This window comes from Chinchilla lanigera, unplaced genomic scaffold (assembly GCF_000276665.1).
Source record: "Chinchilla lanigera isolate Chin_1 unplaced genomic scaffold, ChiLan1.0 scaffold00020, whole genome shotgun sequence".
In the NCBI taxonomy this organism is placed as follows: Eukaryota; Metazoa; Chordata; class Mammalia; order Rodentia; family Chinchillidae; genus Chinchilla; species Chinchilla lanigera.
The window spans coordinates 22,841,759-22,854,667 of NW_004955421.1; the positions used below are offsets into that span (position 1 = coordinate 22,841,759).

Consider the following 12,909-nt stretch of genomic DNA (forward strand, 5'->3'; position numbering starts at 1 on the left):
GGCCCCGCCCCGCCTGGGCTGCCGGGCTGCCGGGCTGCCGGGCTGCGGGGCTGCGGTCCCTCGATCACTTCTTCCCTCGCCGCGCTGTCTGTCCCCGCCGGGCTGTACGTCCGTCTCGCCGTCACTGTACAGAATTTTCTCGTCCCTGTATTTTGTCTGTCTCCTCTCTCTTTGCCTCCATGTGTATTTCTGTCCTCCCTCCCTGTCCTCTCTCCATTCCCATCCGGGAATCCGCCACCTCCCTCGGTACGTTTTCGTCTTCCCCTCACGCTCCGAGGACAGCAGGGGCGTCCGTGCTGGGGGCGGCAGGGGAGTCACCGGGAATCGAGCCTTAGCTCCTGGATTTTGGGGAGAGCGTGTGGGTGGGTGACTGTGCTGTTGGCAGCGTTTCACACGCACGCGCGCACACTTCCCCGAGATCGGAATTTGCTGACAGTTGCGTCCTGTCTGCCTGTTGCCCTTGGTAAAAGATTTAGGGAGGGCACTCTTCTATCCCTCCTTAGCTGCCGTAGGCCCTCTGGGGAGGGCGGTTGGAACGGCTCTAAGGCGACACTGCCCTTCCAGGTAACGTGCAGGTGCTTGTCAGGTGGACAGGGGCGAGCTGATTGGTGGGCGGACATCTGGCCCAGGCCAAGTAGGCGGCCTGGCAGGTCACCATGGAACCCAGGTGAAAGCCCTGGGGGTGGCTTCCGGGCGTCCCAGGGCACCTGAGCGCCAGGCTGCCGGCTGGACTTCTCCGCTGCCACGTTTCTCAGGATGGTCCCCGCAGAATGGGACAGCTTTGCTGGAGCTTTGCCGGGCCTGAGTCACTGGCATCCCTGCCCAGACCTGCCTGCCCCCCCCACCTCCCAGGGGGCAGGCTGGGCCAGTGCGGTAGCAGGTCTCTCTGCAGGCCCTGAGGGGTTTGAGGGAAGCCCTTAGGGGAAGTCCTGTTCTCCCTTCCTGGCAAGGAAGCCCAGAACTGGGGGCCTGGCAGGCGTTCTTGAGCCGCAGCCTTTTCGGATGTGCCTCCTAAGCCAGTGCTGTAGGTGGTTTGGCTGTCTCTGTAAAAATGCCCAGGGAGACGGCAAGACTCGATGCAGAAATAAGCCTTGCCCCTTTTGGACCTTTAAGTGAAACAAAATGATCAAAAGCGCATTTGTAAACTACAGTTGGTTCTACAGTATATATCTTGGTTTTATGCATACATGTAAATCCATGATCGTGTGTGTGCATGTACCTAGACCCCTCTAGGCGGCACCCCAGGTTGCGATCCCGAGGTTGGTTGGCATTAGTCAGTGGTGATTCTGAGAGACATTCTCCTAGTTCCGAAAGCCATCCATGAGACTCCACCAGCCTGCACGTCTCTCACGCAAGTGCAGATGACAGATTTGATGCAGATGAGATTTGCGAAGAGAGATTGCTGTCAGAACGTTTCAGAGCTTGAGGGGGAGGGGCATGCAGCTGAGCGATGGATTAAGATCCTTGTCGCACCAGCCCATGAAATCCTCGTGTGTGGCTCTGGGGCGTAGTCTTGGACATACTCCTTATGAAAGTATCTGCAGCCTGGGCATTTATTATGCTTTTTAAAATTTCAGGCAGTAGTGCCTTTTCCAGTTTATGCAGTCACACTTGTCACTTCTTGGACCTGAGAAAAGGAAACGGTTTTTCTCTAACAGCATTTGGAACATCGGATGGGTTTTCCTTTAAGTCGGTGACCATCTTTATCAGTGGTCTCTTCACTGAGGTTGGGCAGCAGATTCCTTTGAGGTTAATTATTAAAGGAGGGAGCCGGGAGTGGTGGCACACGCTTGTAATCCCAGCACTTGGGAGGCTGAAGCAGAAGGGAGGCTGAGGCAGAAGGGAGGCTGAGGCAGGAGGATCGGTTGTGAGTTGGAGACCAGCCAGGGCTACAAAGTGAGCAGGGGACTACATATGAAGAAAGGCGGACTTGGTGCTCAAACCCATAGATTTTCCTCTCCTAGGAGCTTATACTCTTGGTGTTCTAACTTAGGAAGACAGATGGATATTGTGGAGAAATCCCTGCCTTGTCCTTACATGGCCCCCTGCACTTCATAGCACAGATTCGTAGCCTGAATTCATTAGGACCATTCCGAGTAAGATTCTTGAGGAAAATAAAAAGTCCATAGTAGAGCCCCTCTTCCATGTCAGAGTTGTTCCAGCTACCTTGTTTTTTAAAAGGCTCGGGATACTTGGCCACTTACGAGAGCCACTCTTTCAGGAAAGAATACAGAAAGGTTCCAAGTGAGAAAGACCTGAGCTGAACCCCCGTCCACCACCTGCCGGTCTTGCTGTGTGGCCCCTCTCCATTTGGGGGTTTAGTTCTTTGCCCCTCCGGAAGGACGACAGTCGTGAGGGGCGATACTGGCTGAGGCTCTGCAGTGAGTTTTTCATGTGAATTGTGCTAACAGGTTTTCCCCACAGCACTGTCTGCGCGGCCTCCCTCACTGAACAGAAGAAAGATATGGAGAGATGAACTTGTCCCAGGAAGTGCTGAGGCCGGGCTTTGAGCTCTGTTTACTGGACTCCCAGTCTTGCAAGCTTCATACTGTGCTATTGTATTGACTCCCAAGGTTGTCACCGAGGCACTAAAATGCCCCATCCCGGTGTTGCTGGCTGAGATGATACGGAGCCTTTCATCAGGTGTAAGGATAGACAAACAGTTAAAATGCGCATGCAGAGAGAGGAATGTATGCTGTAACCATGAAATAGTGCAGAGCTTTGGAAAGTGGTGTCAGCTGCATTCTCCACCCTCTTCCCCCAGCCCTCAAGCTCAGTCTGCTGAGGAAGCAAATGTCCTGTTAACCCAGCACACTCTGAGAGCGCTGCAGGCTGCTCTGATGACACCAGGAGAGAGTTTGGGTCCAGCAACCTGTGACCCGCATTTTTCTCCTCCAGATGCATGCTGCCTTCCGCTGTCCCGAGCACCAAGTGGGTTAAGTCTGTTTCCAGGGAGATTTGCTTAGGGCAGTTGTGTATCTGTAGGACCGAAGCAGGTCTTTGCTCTAGAAAGTGGGTCAAGATGGTCCCCGAGTCAGGCACAGTCTGTGTTTCCTCGGGCAGCCATGGAGATGGCTCCCTTCTGGGTTCACAGTTCTGTCGTGAACGGCCTCTTCCATTTCTTCCCCTGGAACTTGCAGTTGAAGCGTAACTCACCTACTTGTAGAAAAGCACAGACTGATTTTTGCATCCTTTTTTTCAGGCTGGCATTCTGCAGAGCCTCGGCTAGGAGGAAGTTCAAGGGAGGTGTGGGGGCCACAGCAAATGGCCTTCCCGGCAGCCTTTATTCTGAGGATGAGTTCCAGGAATCAGCAGGGCAGTTGAGGGTAGAAGACAAGCGCTACCCACCTCTCTGGCTGACTCTTTCCATAACTGGCTTCCTCTGCCATAGCGTACAGCGCGTGTGCTCGGCAGTTAGCCTCCTGGTTTTCTTTCGGTGTCCTGTGTGTGTTTAGCTGCATGGAACACGCGCAGGGAGCCGGTGTGCGTTATGAACCGACAGCGTGGTCTGACAGGCCTGTGCACGGGCAGGTCTTGGCCCAGTGGTCCTGCTCAGAGAGGCTCACCCTGCTTTGCCCTCTTGTCCTCCTTCCCACCTGGTACCCAGAGCAGGTGTCTTGTCAACTAGTGAGTGCACAGACAGGAATGATGGACACTGCAGAGCGGAGGCTCAGCTTCCGGGACTTGGTGACTTTCTGTGAGGTCCTACTCAGCGAGTGACCATGACTTTAGCCGTGGACAACAGTTTTAGCCTGAGCTCCCCTGGGACCCGGTGCTCTTTAGACAATGGCTTCCTGCCCCTGTATCATAGTGAATATCTACCTCTTTTGCTCATTTAAATTGACATCTAAATTTGACTTGTAAGGGCCGGGGATATAGCTCAGTGGCACAAGTGCCTACCTGGCAAGCACAAGGTCCTGAGTTCGATTCCCGGTACCAAAAAAAAAAAAAAAGAATGACTTGTAAATACCGGGCATGGTGGTGCACGCCTATAATCCTAGCACTCGGGAGGCGGGAGAGGCCCAGGAGTGGGGTGGCCATCTCTTGTCATGGTAAAAAGCTCTGTAGAGGAAAAGAAACTAAAGATTTGGGGAATTCAAGTGAGCTGGGAGATTTTTAATCATGGAAGATTTGAGGGGTCTGAGTTTAAGAGAGGGGGGCGGATTAGGGCAGTGATGGTGAACCTTTTAGAGCTTTTAATGATACAAGTTCCCACTTTGGCACAAGTGCCATAGGTCGCCACCACTGGTTAGGGGGTGTAGCTCAGTGGCAGAGCTCTTGCTCATTAGCTGGCAGGAGGGCCTGAGTTTAATCCCTAGGCCCCCTCCCCACAAAAAAACCCCAAAACAGAATGATAGCAATTTAGTCAGAGGGATTTGTGTTTCCCTCACTGCTGGCCCAGAGGGCAGACACCTGGGTAGAGAAAGCCACGGCTCCCTTGGCAGCCCCTCCCCTCCCAGCCCCAGAATGGACAGAATGGCTTCTGCCTTGCCAGCTTTGGCAGTGATGGTTTATTTGGGTTTGAAATTTGACCTGAACTTTTGCCTTAAGGTAGTAACTCTGCTGTGTCTATGGTCTTGTTTGTTTTTTCCCCTTCTAAAGTGCTTACAGCCGGAGGAGATTTGCTCCTGTGATTAGTGGATAGACATAATCCCTGATTTGATAAATCAGTCAGCTTCGCCTCCGCTTTCTTGGTGCGGTTCCAGCTGAAGCAGTCCGTGTGTGTGCACAGCTGTATGTGTTTGTCTCCATGCGTGCTGGGCGCTTGCAGGAGAGGTGGCTTCATGAGGGAGGAGGGACGAGTGGCCTGGGGAGGGGCCCGCGAGCACTGTTTCCACGCACAGTAAGAAGATGTCAGCCTCACTGCCACCTTTCTTTCTTGTGTTTTGAGACACGATCTTACTGTGTAGTCCAGGCTGGCTTTGAACTTGCTAAATTACCGAGGCTGCCCGTAAACTCCTGCCTCGGCCTCCGGAGTCCAGAGAGTACACCATTGTACCCAGCTCTATTTTTTTTTTTTTTTTTAAATCTTTTTGATCTCACTATGGATCTCACTGTGGCATTCAAGCTGGCCTTGAACTCACTTTGTAACCTAGGCTGGCCTTGAACTTGAACTTATTCACGGCAGTCCTCCTGCCTCAGCCTCCCGAGTGCTGGGATTATAGGTGTGTACCGCCACACCTGGCTGGACTCAGCTCTAGCTGTCACTTTTCTCCTGTGCTGGTACAGCTGCTAGAATACCCCTGGACACACTGGGAGGGTCTTACGAAATCCCTGCTTGGCCAGGGGACACAAGGCCCCTCGGTGCTTGTTTGTGCAGCTCACTCACTCATGTGCTTATCACCTGAGCGGGGTGTGTGTGTTCTCCAGGCAGTGGTCAGCTCCTGTTTTCTAGGAACCCGTTTGTTCTCAGGGCTCTGGGAGCTGAGGGAGTGCAGCCAAGGCGCTCTGGGGCTCCGGAAAGTCTCTGGATGTCCCACAGCCTCGCTTTCCCCCATACCCCGTCTGGACTGTGAACGAGGAAATAGAGCCCCCGCACACCACACGCTGCTGCCTGGCCCTGAGCCTCCACGTCAGGGAGGCAGAGGCAGTGACCTCAGTATTGACCCCTGAGGGACTTGCTGAGGCTTGGGAGGTCCTGTCCCCGAGATGGTGGCATGTTTTCCTCCCCGACGCGAACCCTCCAGTTGCGGCTTACCTTTGTGTCTGAGGCTGTGTCCACACCTGGCACCTGGCCACCTTGGTGGCGTGGGTCTCGGCTTTCTCTGCAGGCTGGGCTGCCTGTGCCAGGAAGGGGTGAGGACGGCAGGGCTGGGGCTGGCAGGCAGCCTCCGGCTTGCGACCGAGCTTGTCACCAGGATGCAAGAGTCGCCTGAGAGTCGCAGGGACAAGGTGGCAGCCAAGGAGGCGCTGGGCTTTCAGTGTCCAGAGAGGGTGTCTTGGCTGCGTTGTGAAACGCTTGCTCCCCGGGGTTTTGTCTTACTGCGATTCTGAGGAATGTGGGGCAGTCACTCAGCAACCAAAACCGGGAAACTCACAGACAAGAGCGGCTCCCTTCGAGCAGGCTCTTGCCTGGGGCTGAGGGACCCGGCCTCGGTGGGAGGACCTGGCAGGCATCAGAAACGGGTGCAGGATGGTGGTGGGGAGGAGGACGAGGGGGTCAGGGGTGGCGCGGTTCCCCTCACTCCGGGTCTGACCAACTGCCATTTGATAAACTCTTTTTAAAATTGGCTTCTAGTCAGGCCTGGTGGTGCACACCTGATCCCAGAATCCCAGCCTTTGGGAGGCTAAGATGGGAAGATCACTGTGAGTTTGAGGTCAGCCTGGGCTACATAACAGACAGACAGGTGCCCAGACCTCCTGTGTAGGTTCACCCGTTCACGGTTGGCTTCTCCATCTCTTCACTCTGGTCCTTCCGCCACCTGCCCCCGCAGTAGAGGCCATGATGACCATCTGGAAACCACCTCTCCCTATTGTTTCCTCCCCGAGTCCCTTCGGCCCCCTTCATGCAGCCCTCAAGGAGTTTCTCCTCAGCCCTCAAGCCCTCTTCTGCTTTGGGTTAGGACCCTCCCTCAGACCAGTAGATTGGGGTCAAGACTGTCTTTGCCACGTTCAGGCAGAAAAGGAGATAAAACTACAAGGCATGACTCAAGGGCCCTGGCCAGGAAGGGCCGCAGTCCTGTTGGGTTATCAGATGCCGGGGTCTTTGGGATGGGACGTGAAGGACAGATTTCAGTGCCATTCTTTAAAGCTTACTGTTGGGCGTAGGGGGCCGTTCATCACCTCTGGTCACCTGATCTACGGCCCCTTTCTTGTTTGCTGTTTCCAGCCTGCGGGCCAAAGCTGACCAACTCCCCCACGGTGATTGTCATGGTGGGCCTCCCCGCCCGGGGGAAGACTTACATCTCTAAGAAGTTGACTCGCTACCTCAACTGGATCGGCGTCCCAACGAAAGGTGAGCCGGGTCCCAAGGTGAGGGCTGTTACACTGAGTGCTGTGATCCTGCTTATGTCTCTCACGCTGCAAAAACTTGACCAGCGGTCCCTGAAGGCCACGGGCAGGGCCACTTCTGCGCCACTTCTGTCCCACCTTGTGGGGCTGATCCTGCTGCGTGTTCCAGCCGTGTCTCCACCGTGCTACATCCACACCCCTCCCTTGTGGCTGGCTCATTCTCTCCCTTCCTGCTCCCCCAGATCCTGCCGGACCCAGGTTTCACTCCCAGAGGCTCCCTCTGGCCACCTCGGTCTGTGCAGATCTTTCTCCTTGAAATGCCCATTGTCCTCGGTCATCGTGTTCCTTTGCTGACTTCTGCTGGTGCTTCCCGCTGTCACGCTGTTGATGACGTTGTTACGGGATCGCTTCCTGGCCTTCCCAATTCCATGGGAAATGTCTGGAGGATGGATCCAGTTTTATGTCTTGTTCCCCCACCGCCCAGCCAGTGCTCAGTAACTTTCTCGCTCACTCTCGGTTTCTCTGTCTCTGTGGTGTTGGGGATTGAAGTCAGAGCCTTGTACGTGCGAAGCGTGTGCTCTGCCATTGAGTTCCCCCCGCCGCCCCCAGTAACTGTAAAACGTGTCCCTTGGCACTGGCTTCTGGGCCAGCAGGAGAATGGCTGATGAGCCCGGGCAGTGCATGAGAGACCCACTCACTTTGATTACTGTACAGAGAAATCACTGTCCCTCCTTTTGCTGGACTTGCCTCTCCTCTGCCATGCTCCCACGGTCTCAGTCTCTGCCCATGATACGGTGAGGCTGGGCTTCGAGGCCGGGCCGTGTGAGCCAGTCCGGTAAAGCAGGCCTCGGCAGTCAGTGCGCCTAGTTCTGGGCAGGGCGGCGGCGCTGCTTTCCAGCGCTCCGGGAAGAGGGAGTGATCCTGCCCCGGGAGGCCGCACTCGGGTTTCCATACCAGATCTCGTCTTATTCACATGGGTGCTGGTCGGGTGGTTTTCTCTCCGGCGGGGCTGTGCTCCCAGTGGGGGCTGGGCTTTCCTCCTGCTGTTACCCAGGCTGTCCTTGTCTTCCCCGTGCAGTGTTCAATGTGGGAGAGTACCGCCGGGAGGCTGTGAAGCAGTACAGCTCCTACAACTTCTTCCGCCCTGACAATGAAGAAGCCATGAAAGTCCGAAAGTAAGATGTGACCTGCTCTGCAGGCCCCGGGTGTGGGCTTGCGGCGTGTGTAGCCGGGTTCTGTAAGAGGAAGGGAAAGGCCTCCCGTGGTGGGGTTCTTTGCTGGTGGCCGTCAGATCTGTCCAGTGTCGGGACAAGTCTCTTGGCCTCTGAGACTTGCCGCTTTGATTTGTTCCCAGATGACCTAGCTGAGCTGATGTGAGACAGACCAACAGCAGCCACATTCCGAGAGTCAGCAAAGTCCTTCTCACTCCTCGCTAGGAGTCATCCGTGTGCCCCAGAGGAGGGTTTCTTTTTTTTTTTGGTTTTTCTCTGGTACTGGGAACCGAACTCACGACCTTGCGCTTGCCAGGCAGGCGCTTTGCCGCTGAGCTAAATCCCCAGTCCCTGCCCCGAGGAGGGTTTCTTATGACGCACAGTCACTGTGAACCCCTGGAGTGACGGTGGTCAGCCCTGACCGCACATTAGAATCAGCTGGGAGCTTGTGAAGCTCCTGATGTCCGACCCCACCCCAGAACATCCAGTGAGGATCTGTGGGTGGGCTCGGACGTCAGATTCTACGCGGCTCCCCAGGGGAACCATTCTGTGTGCAGCCGGTGTGCAGGCACTGCCGCCCCAAGGGTGCCTGAAGCCATCTGTGCCGGGCCTCGGGTTGGAAGCCTCGGGGCCTTAGGAGGCCTGGTCAGCACTGCGCAGCCTAGAAGTGGAATTTGTCGTTGCGTGAGCGTTCTTGTGGGAGGGTCTGCTCTCATGGGCGGCGTTTTGCTCTTGTGTGTTGCAGGCAGTGTGCCTTAGCTGCCTTGAGGGATGTCAAGAGTTACCTGACGAAGGAAGGCGGGCAGATTGCGGTAAGTCTGGGGGATGTAGCCGGCTCAGCCCCTCGTCCCTGGCAGGGTGTCCTCACTGCCCGAGAGCACTGAGAGCCACTGTGGGGATGACACTCAGGGACAGGAACCTCTGCGGGTCCAGGGAAGCAGGTGACTAGACCGGCCTGGTGTCTCAGGAAGGTGGTCCCCGGGTAGCACAGCTGTGGCATGCTCTGTCACCCAGCACCGCAACGGGCAGCCAGGCACCACCTCTAAGATAGGCAGGGCTGGGGTCACTGCCCACCCGTGCCCACGTCCCTTCCATGGTCACGTTAGCTGGCCCCTCCCTTGCCTACTGTTCTGAGCACTGTAGGGAGAGGGACAGGAAAGGCCACCTGTGAACATACAGGGCAGCCGCTCCTGGAAGTGCAGTTGTGAGCTTTTCCCTGGACATGACAGGTTAGACTTAGTTGGTGGCACTGGTAAAGATTGTCACACTCAGACTTGGCTCTCCTTCCTGACCCTTTCTTTTCCCTATCAGGTTTTTGATGCCACCAATACTACTAGAGAGAGGAGACACATGATCCTTCATTTTGCCAAAGAAAATGATTTCAAGGTGAGCCGAACTTCTGGTCTTGTCCCAGCAAGCTCAGGACAGTTGAAAGCCCCAGGGGCCTGAGTTTTGCTTGGTCCGTTGCCTCCTGCCGCTTGAGTTTTGCTGCTTAAAAGTGGGGCCTCCCTATAGCAGGGCCCTGCAGAGGGAGGCTGAAAAACTGGGCAGTGTGTAGGTGGCTATCGTGCCTTCGGGGACGCGTGAAGGGCGTACGACGATGGCATCACTGTGACATCGAAGTTGGCCCTTTGCGGCACTTGTTGTTTTCTAACGTCTCTGTCTCATTCCCACCAGGCGTTTTTCATTGAGTCCGTGTGTGATGACCCTACGGTTGTAGCCTCCAACATCATGGTAAGACAGTGGGACGCCCCACTTGCATGCAGCGGCTTACACTGCAAGGGCGTTTGCAGTCCCCCCAGAACGGGAGCCCAGGCCAGGGCCTGAAAAGTAAACAGACCTTTAGAAGGAGCTGCCTTTCCCAGCTCGGGGTTAACCGTCTGAGGGCTGGGCATGAGGAGGTTAGATACACAGAGGTGTTCAACGTAGAAGTTCAGTCTGTGCAGGGTCTTTGAGGACAGCACACAGCCTTGGGTCGGGGGGCTGGCGCAGTTTCTGCAGGGGGCAGCGGCTTGGCAGCTGAGTGGGGACGGGGCAGCTCCCCTCTTGGGTGAGACAGGAGGCAGCCGGCTGATCTTTTCTGCTCTTAAGGTTCCTGATGAGCAAACCCTCTCGGACTCAGTATGTGCACAGCAGAGTTCCCAAGTCTAGGAGGAGGGGATGTTGTGAAACTGTCCTTGCTAAGGGACCTAATGGACCTCTGACGCCGCCCCTCATCGTCTCCACTGCACACAGGGAGCTCGCCCACCTAACCTGAGGGGCAGTGGCAACAGCATTTGATTGATTCTGATTTTGTCACTTGTCAGCAATATATCTGGACAGAAATGGTTGGAATGAAATGAAGACTTTCTCTCAGGTCACCTACTTCTGTTACAGGTTATTTTCTGTCCAGTTTAAGTAAATCAGAACAAGACATTCATAAAGAGAGCAGTTCTGTACAGGCAGGGAGTGCTGTGGCATTGCTGCATGCGAATGCTCACCTCTAGGGGGGGTATACTGGTTCTTTTCTCTAAGGCAGTGGAAATAATTACAAACATTTCCAAGAAATGAGTCCCTATTTTAGGAAGGGCAATTTGAACTGAGGAAAATGAGTTCAAATGAGTTTCAGTGGGTCCAAAGGAAGAAGCTCAAGGTACAAGGAAACAGAAGTTGTAATAACCTAAACAAAAGGACATCCTGTGGGTTTTTTGGTTTTGCTTTTGTTTCACTTGTTAGTGAACCAGAGTGCAGCGGTGAGGTCATTTTCCCCAGCGAGCAGTCGCCAGTGCGCTTAGCTAAGTTATCCTCTGGCTTCTAGTCCATTAACACAGCTCGATGTTTATCCTGACCTGTTTTCAGAAGTCTTTCTTTAAACCTCAAAGCAACTGTGCAAGTTAGACCCAGGAATTTGTGAACTTGTACTTTCTTTAAAAGTATGAAATACACGTAACATAATTTACCACTGTAGCCATTGTTAAGGTTACGTCCAGGTCAGGGGCGTGACGTTCATTCACGTTGCTGGTAGCCGCCAACCCCCAGCCCCGCCCCCATCTCCAGGTCCTTTCACCGCCCCACCAGAAGTCTGTACCTGTGAAACACAGACTCCCTAGGGGATTGGGTCTTTAAAGAGTGGCTGCCTCACCCGTGTGGCTGTTTTCTAAGAGAAATAAAAGCACAGACATTAAAAATTCTGAATTTCTTTAGAACCTACCTGGTTCCGCAGGTCTCCTGGCCAGTTACAGAGGTGGGGGCCCCACCCAGGAAGGCAGAGGGAGGGGAGCTTAGTCATAGACCTGCCCGTGTACGTGCTGCCTCTGGGTGGATGGAGAGGAGTCCACCCAAGGTCAAGGGCATTTTGTAGCAACTGGTAATGCACCTTTTATTACCAACAACCTGCACTTGGTGTGAGGAGCTTAGCGAGTGCTTATGTGAGATTGTGCTGAATTAGAGCCAGACTGTCTGGTGGTGAGTCAGTTACTGGACTGGTCCTGACTCTGGTCTGCTCAGAGGTGTTCATTACGGGATCCTTGCGGGTTTCCTGTGTCTGTCCATCCAGCCGGCAGTTCTGTCTTCCCTGAGCATCTTCCCCACATAATCACCGCGTTGTGTCTCAACCCCCAATTTCTTTTTTCTCTTATACACTGGGTAGGATAATATTCATTGTGAGCTTTTTGGGCTTCCCCTTTTGAAAGCCCCAAATCCTGCTTAATCTAAGCAGAAAGCCTTCCAGCGTGATTCATCAGCTGCCTCTTTGTGATGTTGCAGGAAGTGAAAATCTCCAGCCCTGATTACAAAGACTGCAACTCTGCAGAAGCCATGGACGACTTCATGAAGAGAATCAATTGCTATGAAGCCAGCTACCAGCCCCTCGACCCTGATAAAAGTGACAGGTAGGTTATTCTGTGACCATTTCTGAGTTACTCACATTAGGGCTTTTCATGTTTTCTGGATATTCCCGCAAAGAATTTGTTTAAAAATGTCTTGTTAAAAAAATCACCAGTTATGAACCAATATTCAATACAAATATCTCTGACATTCTGTGTACGTGGGGGGCAGCAGTGTCCAGAGAGTCCAGTCTTGTCGCCTCCTAGATTTCCTCCGTTCTCTTTTCCATTCTTGGCTTTTCTCTCCTTTCCTCTGAGAGGCCTGCTGTCCCCTGCAGTGGGAATCACTGCCTTGATTTGCTCTCTGACTCCAGAGAGGAAGACTCGTTCTGTGCCGTGGAGGAATGTATTGTCTAACCTTAGGCACCAAGTGCTCTGGAAGTGGGCCCGGCCCAGGCTGGGTGTTCTGCTGCGCTGTAAGTGCGGCCAGAGTGCTGGTCCTTAGTGGCATTTCTCTGTAGGGACTTGTCACTGATCAAAGTGATCGACGTTGGCCGGAGGTTCCTGGTGAACAGAGTCCAGGACCACATCCAGAGTCGGATCGTGTACTATCTGATGAACATCCACGTGCAGCCGCGCACCATCTACCTGTGTCGGCACGGCGAGAACGAATACAACCTGCAGGGCAAGATCGGGGGTGACTCGGGCCTGTCCAGCAGAGGCAAGAAGGTAGGAGCAGAGGAGGGGAAGGGCCTGGGCTGACAGGTGCCAGGAGGGCGACCAGCTCCCCTCGTGGGGGAGTTGTGGGGTCCTAGAGGTGCGTGGGGTGTGCGGTTTCTGCTGTGGCTGCCTGACCGTGTTCATCTAGGTGTCTTTTCGTACCTGTGTGTGTGTGCGCGTGTATGTATGGTGATGCGTGTGGGACGGGAAGGGGCTGCAGAGTT

General features: G+C 54.4%; 1 protein-coding gene across 2 annotated transcripts in view; it reads left to right on the top strand.

Annotated features, from left to right (window-relative positions):
• Positions 1 to 12,909, top strand: part of Pfkfb3 (6-phosphofructo-2-kinase/fructose-2,6-biphosphatase 3) — a 106,388-nt gene that overhangs the window by 79,469 nt on the left and 14,010 nt on the right. For both annotated transcript variants that reach the window (XM_013513716.1, XM_005383866.2), the window contains 7 exons: positions 6,830 to 6,955; positions 8,030 to 8,126; positions 8,908 to 8,974; positions 9,474 to 9,548; positions 9,840 to 9,896; positions 11,907 to 12,031; positions 12,487 to 12,694. In XM_013513716.1, the coding sequence (XP_013369170.1) occupies positions 6,830 to 6,955; positions 8,030 to 8,126; positions 8,908 to 8,974; positions 9,474 to 9,548; positions 9,840 to 9,896; positions 11,907 to 12,031; positions 12,487 to 12,694 (755 nt within the window). The remainder of the gene's footprint in view (positions 1 to 6,829; positions 6,956 to 8,029; positions 8,127 to 8,907; positions 8,975 to 9,473; positions 9,549 to 9,839; positions 9,897 to 11,906; positions 12,032 to 12,486; positions 12,695 to 12,909) is intronic.